The 14,282-nt window shown below is 40.2% G+C and overlaps 1 protein-coding gene across 2 annotated transcripts in view; it reads left to right on the top strand.

Moving 5' to 3' along the window:
• The first annotated feature begins 136 nt into the window (after positions 1-136).
• Positions 137-14,282, top strand: part of gna11b (guanine nucleotide binding protein (G protein), alpha 11b (Gq class)) — a 38,270-nt gene continuing 24,124 nt past the window's right edge. The window contains exon 1 of one of the 2 annotated variants that reach the window (XM_088087946.1): positions 137-1,252. In XM_088087946.1, coding sequence (XP_087944072.1) covers positions 1,117-1,252 — 136 coding nt within the window. In that variant the 5' untranslated portion in view covers positions 137-1,116. The remainder of the gene's footprint in view (positions 1,253-14,282) is intronic. The other variant, XM_042500613.2, reaches the window with a different exon arrangement.

The raw sequence follows: 14,282 nt of genomic DNA, 5'->3' as shown, positions 1-14,282 counted from the left end.
AGGGCTTCATTTAGCACTAATCTCACATGCATTGCTTAGGATGCATTAAAAACCAGTGACTAACAGCTCTTCCTCATCCATGCATTTTGGCTTTTGCATCTTCTCAACGACCTAACTTGCGTGCTCACAGTCGGATCCCACCCCGAGGACCCGCCTCGTCCATTCAATTGGTCTGTCACCAACCTGCTCCATGCACCCCTCCGTCTGTCACTCAACACCACAGTTTCTCCTCCTCCCTGCCTGGCATCAGACTGGTGTGTGTGCCGACCTTGTTCCAGCGACGAGCTACCCGAAAGCCAGCTGTTTGCAGCGAATACAGGCAAAAAGCCACCGGTCCGGCACGCATTTCACCCCTTTCTCTCGGGCTGTGGTCTTGTATTTCACCGTCAAAATGAGTCAGGATGTGATGGGGTGCTGCCGTGCTATCGCTAGCTAGGCGGACAAATTCCTCCAACGAGCTCGCTGTTTCAATCACTGCGGGTTGACACAACATTAGCCGAGGCGTTGTTGAGTGAGCTAGCGGGCTAGCAGGGCTGCTCTCGTAGCCGTTACGTGTAATTTAGCCAACGGGAGCTAAATGTAGTCGGTAAACGGACGCATTGCTGCGGCGTAGATAGTGCAATAACGGTTATGTTAGCTCACTAGCACTCGGACTTTTTAGCTAGCGAGCGTCGGTGCACTGAATCAACCGTTAACGGGTTTGGATGTCGCGACACTGCAGTTTTGAAGCACTTTTGGCGGATTGTGAAGGTAGATTTGGACCACAGTGACAGGCGAAACGATAGTGACAGATTTAAACCAGGTGTTCAGAGGCTAATCTGCAGTCATTTTAACATTGCGGGGAGGCCCCACCGTCTCTCGGCTCCCTCCCCCTTGTCCGAATCTCCCGTGATTTGCCGAGAACACCCGGGCGAAGTCGCAGTTGCTCTCGGCTGGGGGGACAACTTGACAACGAGGCCCCTAGCTAGTCTCCCCTCCCCTCCCCCCTCCATCCATCCGTCCAGCCCGACAGACCACCACCACCTCGCCCGAGATCGAAGCGAGGGGGCCGGGAGATTTCAAGCTGAAACCGTGTATCGGGTCCCGTCTTAACCGGGCTGCCTAAAACCAGAGGGGATGACTCTGGAGTCCATGATGGCTTGCTGCCTGAGCGAAGAGGCGAAGGAGTCGAAACGAATCAATGCAGAAATTGACAAACAGCTCCGCCGAGATAAGAGAGACTCCAGAAGAGAGCTGAAATTACTTCTACTCGGTAAGTGGGCATGCTAATTCTCAAATATTTTATTGCCATGTCTTGTGTATGTGTGTGTATGGAAAACTAACGTTCTTGGACGACAGTGAAGTTCGCTTCCATTTCGTAGCTTCCGATTCAGCAGTTGAGGGGAGAGTTAAGGGGAATGTAATTTGCAGCGTTTACCGAGCGATTCTCAGCTTTTTGCGCCTCCTTCTCTGGTGAAAGTATGTTGGACGTCTCAGTGTTGGCGGAGTTGTGAAACCTTAGATTTCTTTGCATTTTTCATATTTAGACCACATAAGATCACAAAACTTTTAACAGGTAGAATATCAACTAGATTGTGCCAGAGAGGGTAATGAGATGTTACTATGTTTTGCACAATTTTATTCTATTTTGCATTTTCATAAATAGAATATAGGTTTTGCAATACTGAGACTGTAATTTAAATGATCTTTAACCTGTCTGAGGAAAAACTAGTGAAGATCTGATCTCTCTGTGTAATGTTTTTTGGGACAGACCTGGTTTAATATAGTCCAAGTTATCCCTTTTGGCGTTTTGACAAATAGAATAAATGTTTCCCAAATCTGAAATTGTGTTTTAAATAATCTTCAGCCTGTCTGGGATAATCGGGTCCAGATTTGACACATAGACATTTTGTTGTATTTCTTCTGGACCTGGTCCAAAATGCAAAAAAGGTAGATTTTATTGTATTTTTTAATATTTAGACCATAATAAATCTGGTCTCTCGAAAACCACAATACTTGGACAGGTCAAATCTGGACAAGATTTGAAGAAAACACAATTTTTGATCTGTGAAATGTTATTCTATGTGTGAAACTGCAAAAAAAACAAAGGGACATTTTATTGTGTTTTTAACATCTAGACCACATTAAACCTGGTCTCTCTTGATAAGCACTATATGTAGAGGCCTAGACAAGGACTATCTGGACTAGATAATCCCAGACAGACTAGCAATTATTTAAAATCAGGGTCAGAAATACTTTCTTGAACCATGGAGGGGAGATGAAATAAGTACCAGCGCAAGTAATGTAAAAATAGAAATGTAATATCAATAAAAACAATTAGCATTAGTATGTGAATGTTTAAAAACTATATGTATAATTGACTCAGTGTGTTAAATCTGTAAAAATATAAACTTGAAATATGTTAATAAAAAAAAAAAAATAGCTCCAGCAAGTAAATATTTAAAATTGCACATTTCAACAAATCAATAAATAATTGACATTTCAAATTATAGAACACAGTTAAAGATTTTGGAAATCTATATTCTGAAGCCAAAAAAAAGGATGAAATTGCAAAAAATCTAGTCAGTAAAATCAGTAACATCTCTGCTTTTTGCATTTTCACAAATATAATAAAGCTTTCATGAATCTGATATTGTGTTTTAAATAATATTTGGCCTCTCCGGGATAATCTAATCCAGATTTGACCCATCCAAGTATTTTGTTTATTGATCTGGACCTGGTCCAATGTGGTCTAGATGTAGAAAATACAATAACATCTTTTTTTTCCCTTGTTGTTGCATTTTCTCAGGAAAAAAAGTTAAGCAAATTTGAAATTGGGGTTCAGACAATGCTGAAGCTTTACTTAAAACTTCTAACATGCTTTCACCACAGTGGGAGGTGCAAAAGACTGAGCATTGGTTAAAGCTTTGCTAATTACGTTCCCCTTAACGCTCCCCTTAACGCTCCCCTTAACTGCTGAATCGGAAGCAACGAGTCGTAAGCTAACTTCAGCGTCGTGGTTCTTGGGCCTTCTTGGCGTTGCTAGCAAATATGCTACTAGTTAAGGTTGCTAGCTGGAAGCCTTGTTCCAGTATGAGTAACGTTATGGCAGGATTTCGAAATGGCTTGCTTGTCTTTTAGCTTGCTTTTTAAAAAAATATAACCCATCTGGCTTTTTTAGGTGCATGTCTGCAAGATCGAGCTTGCCAGCCATAGTATCTCTTCAGTCGAGTATATGCATTGGTGTGCAGCTCATTTGGCATCGAAGTTACCAAGATGTTACACTTTACAGGCTACCACATGCCTGTCAGTGGGCCACTTTGACATAATTGACTAGCCCTATAGCTAATCATTCGGCCAGCATCAAAGCTGCAACTGTGTGTAGTTAGCTGGTGGTTAAAAGGTGAAGATGGTCACTTGATAATACAAGAAGCAGCATTGCTAGCTTTGCACACTGTTGCTTTCAGGTTGCATAACATTTGTATTAGGTGCCTCTGCTAACTCTTGCATTGTGCACATTAATTCATTTATCCATTTCTGTTATTTATTACTCTGCACCTTGTGTCACAAATCTACCCTTCCAGAGGATACTGAGGGATTTGCCCCCTCATCCTGGAGTCTAGCTGAGTAGGTTAGCTATTTTTATAGCCTGTGTGTGGGCAGGTGGGAGCTGCTGTTGAATAAGTTCCTCTGTGCTGCATTGATTCATAGTTCTGTGGACATGAAAAGGAACATTAGGCTGCTTTATCACTACTTGCAGGAAAATGCATTTTGTGTGCAAGCATCTCCTAGCAGGGTAACTTTTTTTCTAACTGTGTGTGCATGTGACCCACTAGACACTTAGCCTTTTGAAACCTAACTTGATTTCTTTCAAAAACATGGGAAGAAGGCAATGAGCAACATAAGAACTGACCCAAAAATTAGCAAGAAATTACAAAAACAAGTGCAGGAAAATAACCTGAAAATCAGCACACACAAAAAAAAAAAATCACTTGAAAGAGTGCTCAAAAAACAGAAATTCAGCAACAAAAGATATATAGTGATATATAATTATAATAAAGATATATAATTCTAAAAAAAATTGACATTTTTCCATAGCTTTAAAAAAACAACACCTTCTAAATCTACTAATTTTTGCAGTTTGCAGACATTTCCCCCCATGTTTCCAAACGAAATCTATCCAGTTAGCTCAGGCTTTAACGGTTTCAATGCCTGTCAAAGGCGTCTGAACGCAGCACAAAAACAGTGATGTTGATCCAGATTTCAGAGGGTTAAAACAACAGCTAAGTGTGAACGCTCCTTGAGAAAAAAAAAGCCAGTGTCCATTCATTTTTAGGACAATTAGAATTATCTAGGCTGCATTCTTAGTTTCAAAACGTTTGCTCCCATTTCTCGCCCACCGAAAGCAGTCCTGGTTATTTGACATGTGTGTCTCCTTTCATTTCCCTGCTGAATACCTCAGCTCGGATAAGTAGGCCACACTAGAGCCATACCGTTGATGGGACATATGCTATTCTGTGCCATACATTTTAATCGCCGCTGCACTCTATTCTACCTGGTGGCCAAGGTGAGCCGATAACAAGGGGTGTTTGTTTTGTGTCATAGATTTGAAATGGTTTGCTTGTGTGCTGCGGTCATATTTTTCCTGCCAGAAGATCAATGAAGGTTTGGTTTAACCCTTTGAAACCTAAGCAAATTAGCTTAATTTCTTTCAAAAACATGGGAAGATCGCAATTTAACAAGACAGCTTGCAACTTAACAAGACTAAGAAATTAGCAAGAAATTACTAAAAAGTTACAAGGAAATTACCTGAAAATTAGCAAAATAGATAAATAAAAAACAAAAAGAAACCAAAAAAATAATAAAATTAAGAAGTGCTAAAAATATATAGATATTTTCTGTAATTTTAAAAATATACTCACAATAATTATACATTAGTTTTCTGGAAAATGTTCACACTATTTTGATTATATCTTATAATCTCCCACTCACACAAAGCCAACTCAGCTATTTTTCAAATATTTTTCGTTACCTTTAACAACTTTTTTTTTTTGCAATTTGCAAGACATTTCTTGCCACGTTGCTTTCCATGTTTGCAAAAGAAATAAAACCAATTTTCCCAGGCCCCATAAACATGTAAATGCTTGTGAAATGCATCTGAAAGCACCACAACAAAACAGATATCAACCCAGGTTCTAAGGGGTTAATGCTTTGAGACCTAAGCAAATTGGCTTGATTTCTTTCAAAAACATGTGGAGAAGGTAACAAGCAACATAATAAGACTTTGCCCCAAAATTGAAAAAAAAAAAAAGTTATAAGAAAATAAGCAAACAATGCAGGAAACTTACAAAAATGTATGTATTTATTTCATATATTTGATTATATATATTGTTTTTTTCTGTAAAATGATTTTTACTATCTTGCGATTTGTGGTACATTTCTTGCCAAGTTAGTCATTGTTTTTTGCCCTTGTGTTATTGACAGAAATCAAATCAGTTCAAATCAAATCAGTTTATTCAGGTTACAGATAGTTAAGTGTCTTCAGGATATTTAGAAATATAGATGATCATTTGCACCCTGTCAAACACATGATTTTATTATTAATTTATATCGCTGTATTTGACAGCAAACATTTATAACACTTATCAAAGTGTCTGTGTGTGAAAGTCAGAAAGCAAGCAAGAACCGCAAACAGTCATGGTGTAAGTGGCCCATCCTGTGTGAGTTAAGGCTGTCAGTGGACGCCTGGATAAGGACGTGTAAGGCAGGATTAGTCTAGGTCTTAATAGGCTTGGTTAAACACATCCGCCGCCAAGACTTTGAGATGTCACTGACTCCTATTATCCCCTGGCATTATTCTCAGGCCCCACAGCCCTCAGTGAGCCGCCTGCCTCTCCACACCTCACTGGAGGAAGAGGACATTTGTTTCTGAGCATTTAACCATCAAGTGTGTTTTTAAAGAGAGGGAGCTGCGTATCGAACGCTGGACGTTTATCCATCTCAGCTGAATGTTGTGGGAGTTGTTCGGTCATCGGCTACCCTGCAGTTCAGTGCATGCACAGGAGATACATTTCAAATAGGTTCAGTGCAATGTGCACAGCCGCTGCATTTGCCAAGTATCCTCAGTTTTAGTTGTACATAATGTGTTGATGCTTGCTGCTGTAGCTTAAGCACTGAAATATTTTTTTTTGAGGAATGTGATTCTGATGCCTTTTTAAGGTATAAATTCAGCTCACATCTCATGTTGTGTGTCTCAATTTATTTTAGAATGATTCATGTAGGGTAGAGCAAATTAGTTGGTCAAAATAAAATGATTTGGCAGTGATTCTTATAATTTAAATAATATTTCAAGTCACTTATCAAGTAAAAATTATATTAGCTTCTTATTCCACATTCTCCACTCAATTCTGGCCGGATATGTAAAATAGCAGTTAGTTGTATTACATCAAAAACAGAAAATATTTGAAAAATTACACTTCCCTGAAGCTCAGTGTGTTATCTTAAAATTGCTTGTCTTACCTGTCCAAAAGTCCCAAAATGAAGACAGCCCGTTTACAGACATGTAGAAGAAGAGAGAAGTGCCATTTCCCCAAAGATGCACCAATTGCAATTTTCATGGTTGATTCCAATTTTATTCAGTAAAAATGCATATATGATACCAAAGACGAGTGTCTCGCCAAGCAAAAATCTACAAAAATCTGAGTAAGTAAATGTTTACAAGAAACAACTCATTTGGCTGCTCAATCTGTTTTTCAGGATTTTGGGGGCGTGATCAGATCATGCTTGATTGACAGCTCCTTTTTAGCTCAAGTAACTTTATTTTCCTCTCAAACACTAGCGTTTAGACATTTTGCTTCCATGGGAAAACTACCACATCTATCAACCTAATTAGCTAGAAAACTAACTAGACTAACTGATGTTAGTATGTTAGACCCGTCTGTGATTTTATTGAAGTGTACCCTGTTGAAAATGGTGCAGATCGTATTAGCATTTCATTTTCTTTTCTATGCAGAACTTATGAGCTTCTTATCAACTCAGTGCTTAATATTCCCCCCTCATACATGACAAACAGTCCCTATCTAACCACGGAGGGAGGCCGGCGTTGCGACTAGGAGCACGCAGAGAACGCCTTTCGTACTTTTCTTCTCATCCACACAGGCTGCGTTGCTGCTGCTGTTAGCTAGTGTAACTTAGTCTATATCGCTGTGTTCTTTGTGCAGAGACGTGCATGTTATGACGTGAAAAAAAAGTTCAAAAAGTTTTTCGAAACGGTCAGTGTTTTCCTTAATGTGTAGCTTTAAAGGTCACACTCCTGACAACAGTCAGTTAATGTCTGTGCTGCTGTTTGGGATGCGAACCATCATGCTGTGCATGCATGTAAATTTGAATGGCACATGACCGGCTATGTCTGAGACTGACCAGCTGGCCGCCAGTCATTGCTGATCAAGCTGAAAATCAGTCGATCAATCAGATCATCTCTAAAATTCTTACATTTGAGTAACTGAAACCAGTTTTTGGCATTTTTACTTGAAAAATGACTTAAATGTTTAATCTTTTCCAAAACAATTGCAGATTGACCAACTAATCGGTTAATTTGCTAAAGGTTTCACCTCTAGAATGATAGGTTTTAGCATTGCCCCAACATAGTGTTTGTTCTCACACTAATTCAAGTCCACCCTCTCTTTGTGTTCCTCTCCCTTCCTGGCAGGGTTTATTATACGGTTAGGGTGCATTGCCAAAACAGCCGTGTCTTGACAAAACAGTTATGAAGTTAAATTCTGGCATAAAATTTTTAGACTATGGTGAGGTTGCATGCTTAGTTTTGTAGGTAAAAGCTATAACAACATCATGCTTAGCCACTTGGTCAGAAAATAACAGCTCTGCCAGGGCTGCAGCAGTGCCCACAGTCTGGCTGCCTGTGACTGAGGCCATATCAGGCCATACCGACAGCTTCCTGCTCCACAGACCAGTGGTTTGCCTCTACTTGGTCAAAACACAGTGGACCAGGAGCTGTGGCCTTTGCTGCATCGGGTAAATGAACTGCTGGAGCGAGCGAACGGTCAGTAAAGTGAGATGGAAGGGCAAACGCTTTAAGGTTTCCCATAGTGCTGACCGAGGCAAAGCGTAAGCTCCCAGTCAAGCTGTCAGTGCACCAGTTGGCATTTCATGAAAATGTGGGTTTCACATGAAATACGAGGAACAGAATGTCTGGCGATTGGTTAGAAAAAAATCCCCAGAATGACGTCAGAAAGGCATTTTTGGTCATCTGAGAATTTGTCAAACACAGTATTTAAGAAAAGGGGTCTGACTGTGGCAAAAATTGACTCAAGAGCACACCGTCCACGGCGGGGCTTTAATTTACAGTTGTGTGCCAAGTCCTCATTGATTGAGTTGTTCTTGTTGATCCTCCCCGTCTCAGCAGTACGTCTTGTTACCAGGTTAAGACACACTTTAGAGGAGCACACTGATTGAACCAGGAAGAGGATCAGGGGTTAGGCTCAGATGTTTATTGCTGACCTTCCTTCTCTTGCCAAGCCGTCTTATTTTGATCATATATGGCAATAGGGATCTTCTAGCTCGACTGCTCACTGGTTGTGTGTGTGTGTGTGTGTGTGTGTGTGTGTGTGTGTGTGTGTGTGTGTGTGTGTGTGTGTGTGTGTGTGTGTGTGTCTCTCAGTGTGTGTGTGATGCAGTACTTTTAATGCCAGTGAATGTGGATGGCCAGTTATTACTGAAATCTTCTTTATCATGGATGGATCTTGCACTTTTTAATATGGAAATCATTATGAGACGGGCTTTTGCAATGTTTGAGAGTTAAGAAAATCTGATAACACATGGTATTGATCTTTTTAAATAACCATATAATATAAGTATTTTTGATAAAGATTTTTTAAAATAAGGTATTAAGGGATTGTGACTAAGATATGTACTGGCTTGGATATTTTTACAGCTGCAAACATAAACTGGTAGACAAACTATGTGATGAAGGGACTGTTTCTAAATCACTCCACACATATCTTTTGTGTTTTGTTTTTCTGCACTGCAGTTTCTTGTTACTTATCAGCTGACATGTGCACATGTTACACTCAGATGTCACTCATTCTCAGTGTAGTTTTATGGAAAATAGACCAGAATGTCTTAAAATGAAACAAATCAGAAATTATTAGTCCTTCTGCATTGCCTCAGAGAAACACTCGGAGCACCATATTGTAGTTTTCTGTGCACATGTGGTCGTGAATGTGGTTGCAGCATTGCTGTGAATGGAATGTTTTCGTAATAGTCGTCATTGATTAAGATGCTTCTATAACTTGAGATTTTTTATTAACATTAATGTGAGGGAAATTATCTGTTCTCTCAGGTAAAAATGCTGAATTTAATCTAATTTCTGCAGAAATACAGACACAACAATACAAGGGTTAATACTGCTGCTAAAAAAAAACCTATTGAAACCAGAGCTTGTCCAGTTCTCCCTACGTGTCTTCAAGGCCAGGTGCAGCAATACATTTTCTTTAATGGATTTTTCTATTTCTGGGGGTCATCGTTGCATGACTTTATTAGGTGGTTGACTGAAGAGAAAGGACAAAAATAAGTGAAGAGAGAGATGGTGAATGACATGCAGTAAAGGTCCCCAGCGAGAGTTAAACAGGGGACATTGTCTTTATTATTTTTTTAAAATTTTGTATGGGTTTGTCCCTTTATTAGTCACTCTGTGCACCCTCTCTAAATTCTGACATTTTTGCGGGTTTTTGAACGTTCTTTTTTCCCCTCAGCAGCAGCCTCAGTTGTGGGGTGTCTTATTGATTCTTATTGATTAGACAATCTTGTGAAAGCTGATCAGATTGATGGATGAGAAAAGAAGCTGGTGCAGAGACAAGTTAAAGCAAACTATTGGACCCAGCGCAATGAACAGTTAAATTTCAATTTCACAGTGTTCTGCTGCTCCATCTGTGCCCAGAGTACAGTCTGTACCAACAGTGTGGTACAAAAAAAAACTGAATAGTATACATATTCCAACAGACTAGCCAATGAATGGTCCAGCTCCAAAAATATAAAATCATATACCTGCTTTTGGCCAGTACTACTTGTAGTTCTTCTTCAAATAAAATCAACATCCAAAATGTCCAGTGGGAAATAGACCAGACAAATAATTAACTAAAGCATATTTAACGTCCTCTAATATTATGTGAACTCTAAAATATGTTGCCAAAACAACTTCAACCATATTTTTTTTGAGAATTGAGGGTTATCATACCTTGTATGTTTGCTCGTCTACGGTTTGAAAAAAAAAGAGGAATTAGATGACAACGGTTTTGTTTTGTCAAAAGGTTTTATTATAATTAAAACTTGACACCATTTTTAATGGAAGCATATGTAAAAAGTTCTCCCATTTGAAAATAACTATAAATAAAGGTGAGATTCCTTGTCCATTTGCTTTTTTTTTTTCAGTACTGGAGATGAGTAAATGTATGATCACTGTCAATTTTCATACCATGGTATACCTCAAAACTGGTATACTGCTGCAACCCTAGCAAAGAGGATCGTAGTGCTTGTGTTTTATTGCTATGTAAATATAAGCTATTATATGGCTATTCAAAACACATGTCCGGTAGTTATGTAATAATGACAGCCACATTGCCGGTCCAAAAAAAAGTCAAGCGTAAACTCTGGTTCGATGCAGTATCTTCAGTTGTTTATAATATTGAGTGACATAAGTATAAAGTTTGATATCTTGATTTCATTCCAAGTCACTTCAAGTTGACGGGTCCTCCCTCACTTCATTAATCTTGAAGTCACAGAAGTAAGCACGCGCCGTCAGCTCTCCATCACAAAACGGTATATCCAGTAAATGTTCAGGCAGTCAGCCTCACCTCGGCCAGCCTCACACACACTCTTTGTCTCTCTCTATAACATGGTGTCTATTACACAGCCGCTCGCCACTGCACACATGAACACACACACACACACACACACACACACGCGTACTTAAATGGGGTCATGGCTGGTTCTCTGGAGATATCGGGGTGAATGAGGCTAGATGGTGACTGTCCCACATACTACCGCTACCTCGGTCCCCAGACAGGACGGGGACATAGCCTGCCTCTTAGTTCACTGCCAGTATCTTCAGCCGGCTCTGTGCTGACAGGGTGGCATGTTCGTTCCTGTTTACTCCCACCAGCTGCTGCATACAGTAAAGCCCACACGTTTCTGTGATCGTTTCAACTTCTGTCACTTCATATTTCAGTTGGAATGATTGACCACCTTTTTTTTTTTGTTTTAGGCAGCGTGCAATGTGGTTGTGAATTCTAGTGTCAGATACGTCTAAATCAACGCACCAGAGATGTGTAATCGCTTTCTGCCCATGTGTGGACACAGAGCGATGTTATCTCACAGAATCTCCATGATGAGATTCTCCAAAATAAGTACTATGGCTTAAGAAATAATGTCAACATCTAGGATTTGTCTGTTTTTAGTTCGCAGCAGCCGAGCACACAGTGTGTATTGCAGACTAAAATACTGCTGCTTGCTCCAAATCTTTTGTAAAGCCTGTATTTGATTTTTTTTTTTTCTAGCTCACCCACACCCACTCGACCAGAACAGCACTCAGCGCACACTCATTGCTGAACAGACAAAGCCGTCCTAAGGTGGTTAAATGAAGGTGTATGAGTTTGCGGGTGTGTGTATAATGTGCAGTGCATGCCATAGCATGTATATTCAATTTACAGCTCTGACACCCACGCACATGGAGCACTCAACAGATGCAGAGACATCAGCATACAGCAGTAGTGTTGTGCCCAGATCCTGACAGCAAGCGGCACATGTTGGAAAGCTGCAGTAGAGCTGAGAGAGAGATTCAGTCCTCTTTTCTCTGTCTCCTTTTGTATGCTTGTGTGTGTTTGCCGGAGTCCTGTGCTGTGTGCGTTGCCTAGGTCATTGCAGGAAAAAGGAAAGAAAATGGGCCATTGCAGTGAAGGTAACATCTATGCCTTGAGGTTGACCACAGGATCCGTGTGTGTCCACAGTTGGTTAGGCAGCTGGTGTGTGTGTTGTGTAGCTCCAGGCTGCCTTGGCTCAATCCCTTTCCTTTGTACGCCAGAAAGAGGCCAGTTTCCAAGATGAATTTAGTGAAAGATTGAACCCCACGCTACATGTTGGTTAGCCTTGTGACTGCCTGATTCATGCAGTGTCTTTCCAGGGTGGTGATAAAAAGGCTAACATCTGGCTCATGCCAATTTTGAGACTTTGATAAACCTCTGCTTTGTCTATGCAAATTTCTTCTCACAGTTGAGATTTGATTGTTAAGCACTGCCTGTTCATAGACCAGATAAGCCAACACCATTATATTTACGTGCGTATTTGCATGCAGGTTAGCCATGATGCTGATAATCCCCATTTCTTGTTCATGGAAAGCTGCGAAAGGCATTGCAGAGGGAAGCCGGGGTTAGCAGGGACGGCTCATCCATGTTAGTGAAACACGAGCTACAGTTCCACAGTTGCACACCAGTATTCCCCTATTATTCCAAATATGACAATATTCTGGAATTGATGCGGTCATATAAACAGCATATTTCATTTAAATATTCCGAATCAGGCCATTTTGTGTGAATGTTGCATTTTTTGATTAAGATGTGGGATATGCAAGTATTTTTCAGGTTTTGGGAGCATTATTTGGACATGTATACAGCCAATTTGGAATGTGCGTCTCAATTGGGTTTTTCAACGCAGTTTACAACACTCTCTCTGTTTATGATCGGCTCTTTGCATTCTCATAGATACGTTGTACGCAAACCAAATCGGCAGTTTGCAAAGCTGTGGGGTAGAGATGCATGCAAAAGAAAATCACACATTTCTGGTTGGAGGAGAAACACACCTGCTTTTTAACTTTATGAAATATGTGAATACCAATACAACAGGTTTTTGGATATGCGCAAGTTAGGCCTGGGCGGTATCTGATTTTTCATAGCTTAAAACCTTCCCAGAACTTCACCTGGGTATACGGTATATGATGGTATCAGTGTGTGGCGCCACTACCGACTGCCGAGTTTGATCCATTCTGCAGGCTGTCTTGCCATTTTCAGTCCACTCAATATACAATACACTCACGAGATGTCAACAAAAGGTAATATGCTCACACCTATTTGTCTTATTAAACAGAGAAAGACAACCATACACTTTCTTTCTTTTACCAAAACTAACGTCATAATTGATGTTGATAATTATATTGACCCAGTACCACCTTTCACTACAGTTTCAATGTCTTCATGTCACTGACACAAGGAAATACAAATTTGTCTATTTTACTCAACCTTTCCTGTTTCTGTTTCAAAATAAAACCCCTCTGATATCTTTCTGTTGACAGACTCCCTTCAGTTTTTGACACAAGGCTTTTTATTGTGAAACATTTGCAGAACATTTTTGGTGACAATGCAGTAGCTCGCATCGCTTCATAAATGAGTGAAGTATGTGCTGGTAATTGTGGAAATACTGTAGTTGTAACAGTAGGCAGCTCTGCTGCAGCGTCGTAAGAACAAACACTGCCAACACTGCTCATGCATGCAGTGTGGCCCTGGCATAACCTCCAGGGCACGTGATGCGCACTGCATTGAAAACATCCTTAATTTAGTTTCTCCATTATGAAGTTAATAGAAAGATGAGGGTCTGTATTTTTCAGTATTTAAAATGCTCACCATCAGGATTTCTAAATACCCTGGTATACAATAATACCGTGATATCACCCATGCATGGCAAATATCGCAGCACCGACCTGTTCAAGAAGGTGCAGGAAGGAAAGAGAGAGTCCAACAAGTCCGCCACTTGTAGGAAACTGAAAAAAATCCTATTTTGATGCAAAGCAGCAAAGTGACAAGCAGCTCCAGCTGTTTTACTTCTTCAAATTTTACATTATAAGCAACATGTTTCAGAGTATGCACAGCTGCATGTGAACAAGAATATTAGTGCAATATTCCTTTTTACATGTAAAGAGCTTAGTAAGAATATTGTTGTTTTTTGGAATAAGGGAAAAAAGCAGACTATTCTGTGCATGTAACTCAGTGTACTCAGTGAAAGACATTTTAGGATATGAGCAGATAAACAAAGCAGGCTCTGCACACACACACGGACATAACCTGGGCTCAACCCCAACTGCTGCACTAAGACAACAGTGTGTCAAGTCCATCAGGTGTTGTGTCACAAGCTGACATCAGTCGCGTTACGTAAAAGCTTATGAAAGCTAGCCTGGCAACGGAGGATACAGGTGAAGTGTTTGCTGTCTTAACATGATAGATAGCTGTTACTATTTACACATT

Source organism: Plectropomus leopardus, chromosome 14 (genome assembly GCF_026936395.1).
Source record: "Plectropomus leopardus strain MGB_pleo_1.0 chromosome 14, ASM2693639v1, whole genome shotgun sequence".
Lineage (NCBI taxonomy): Eukaryota > Metazoa > Chordata > Actinopteri > Perciformes > Serranidae > Plectropomus > Plectropomus leopardus.
This window is presented reverse-complemented; position numbering and strand designations above follow the sequence as displayed.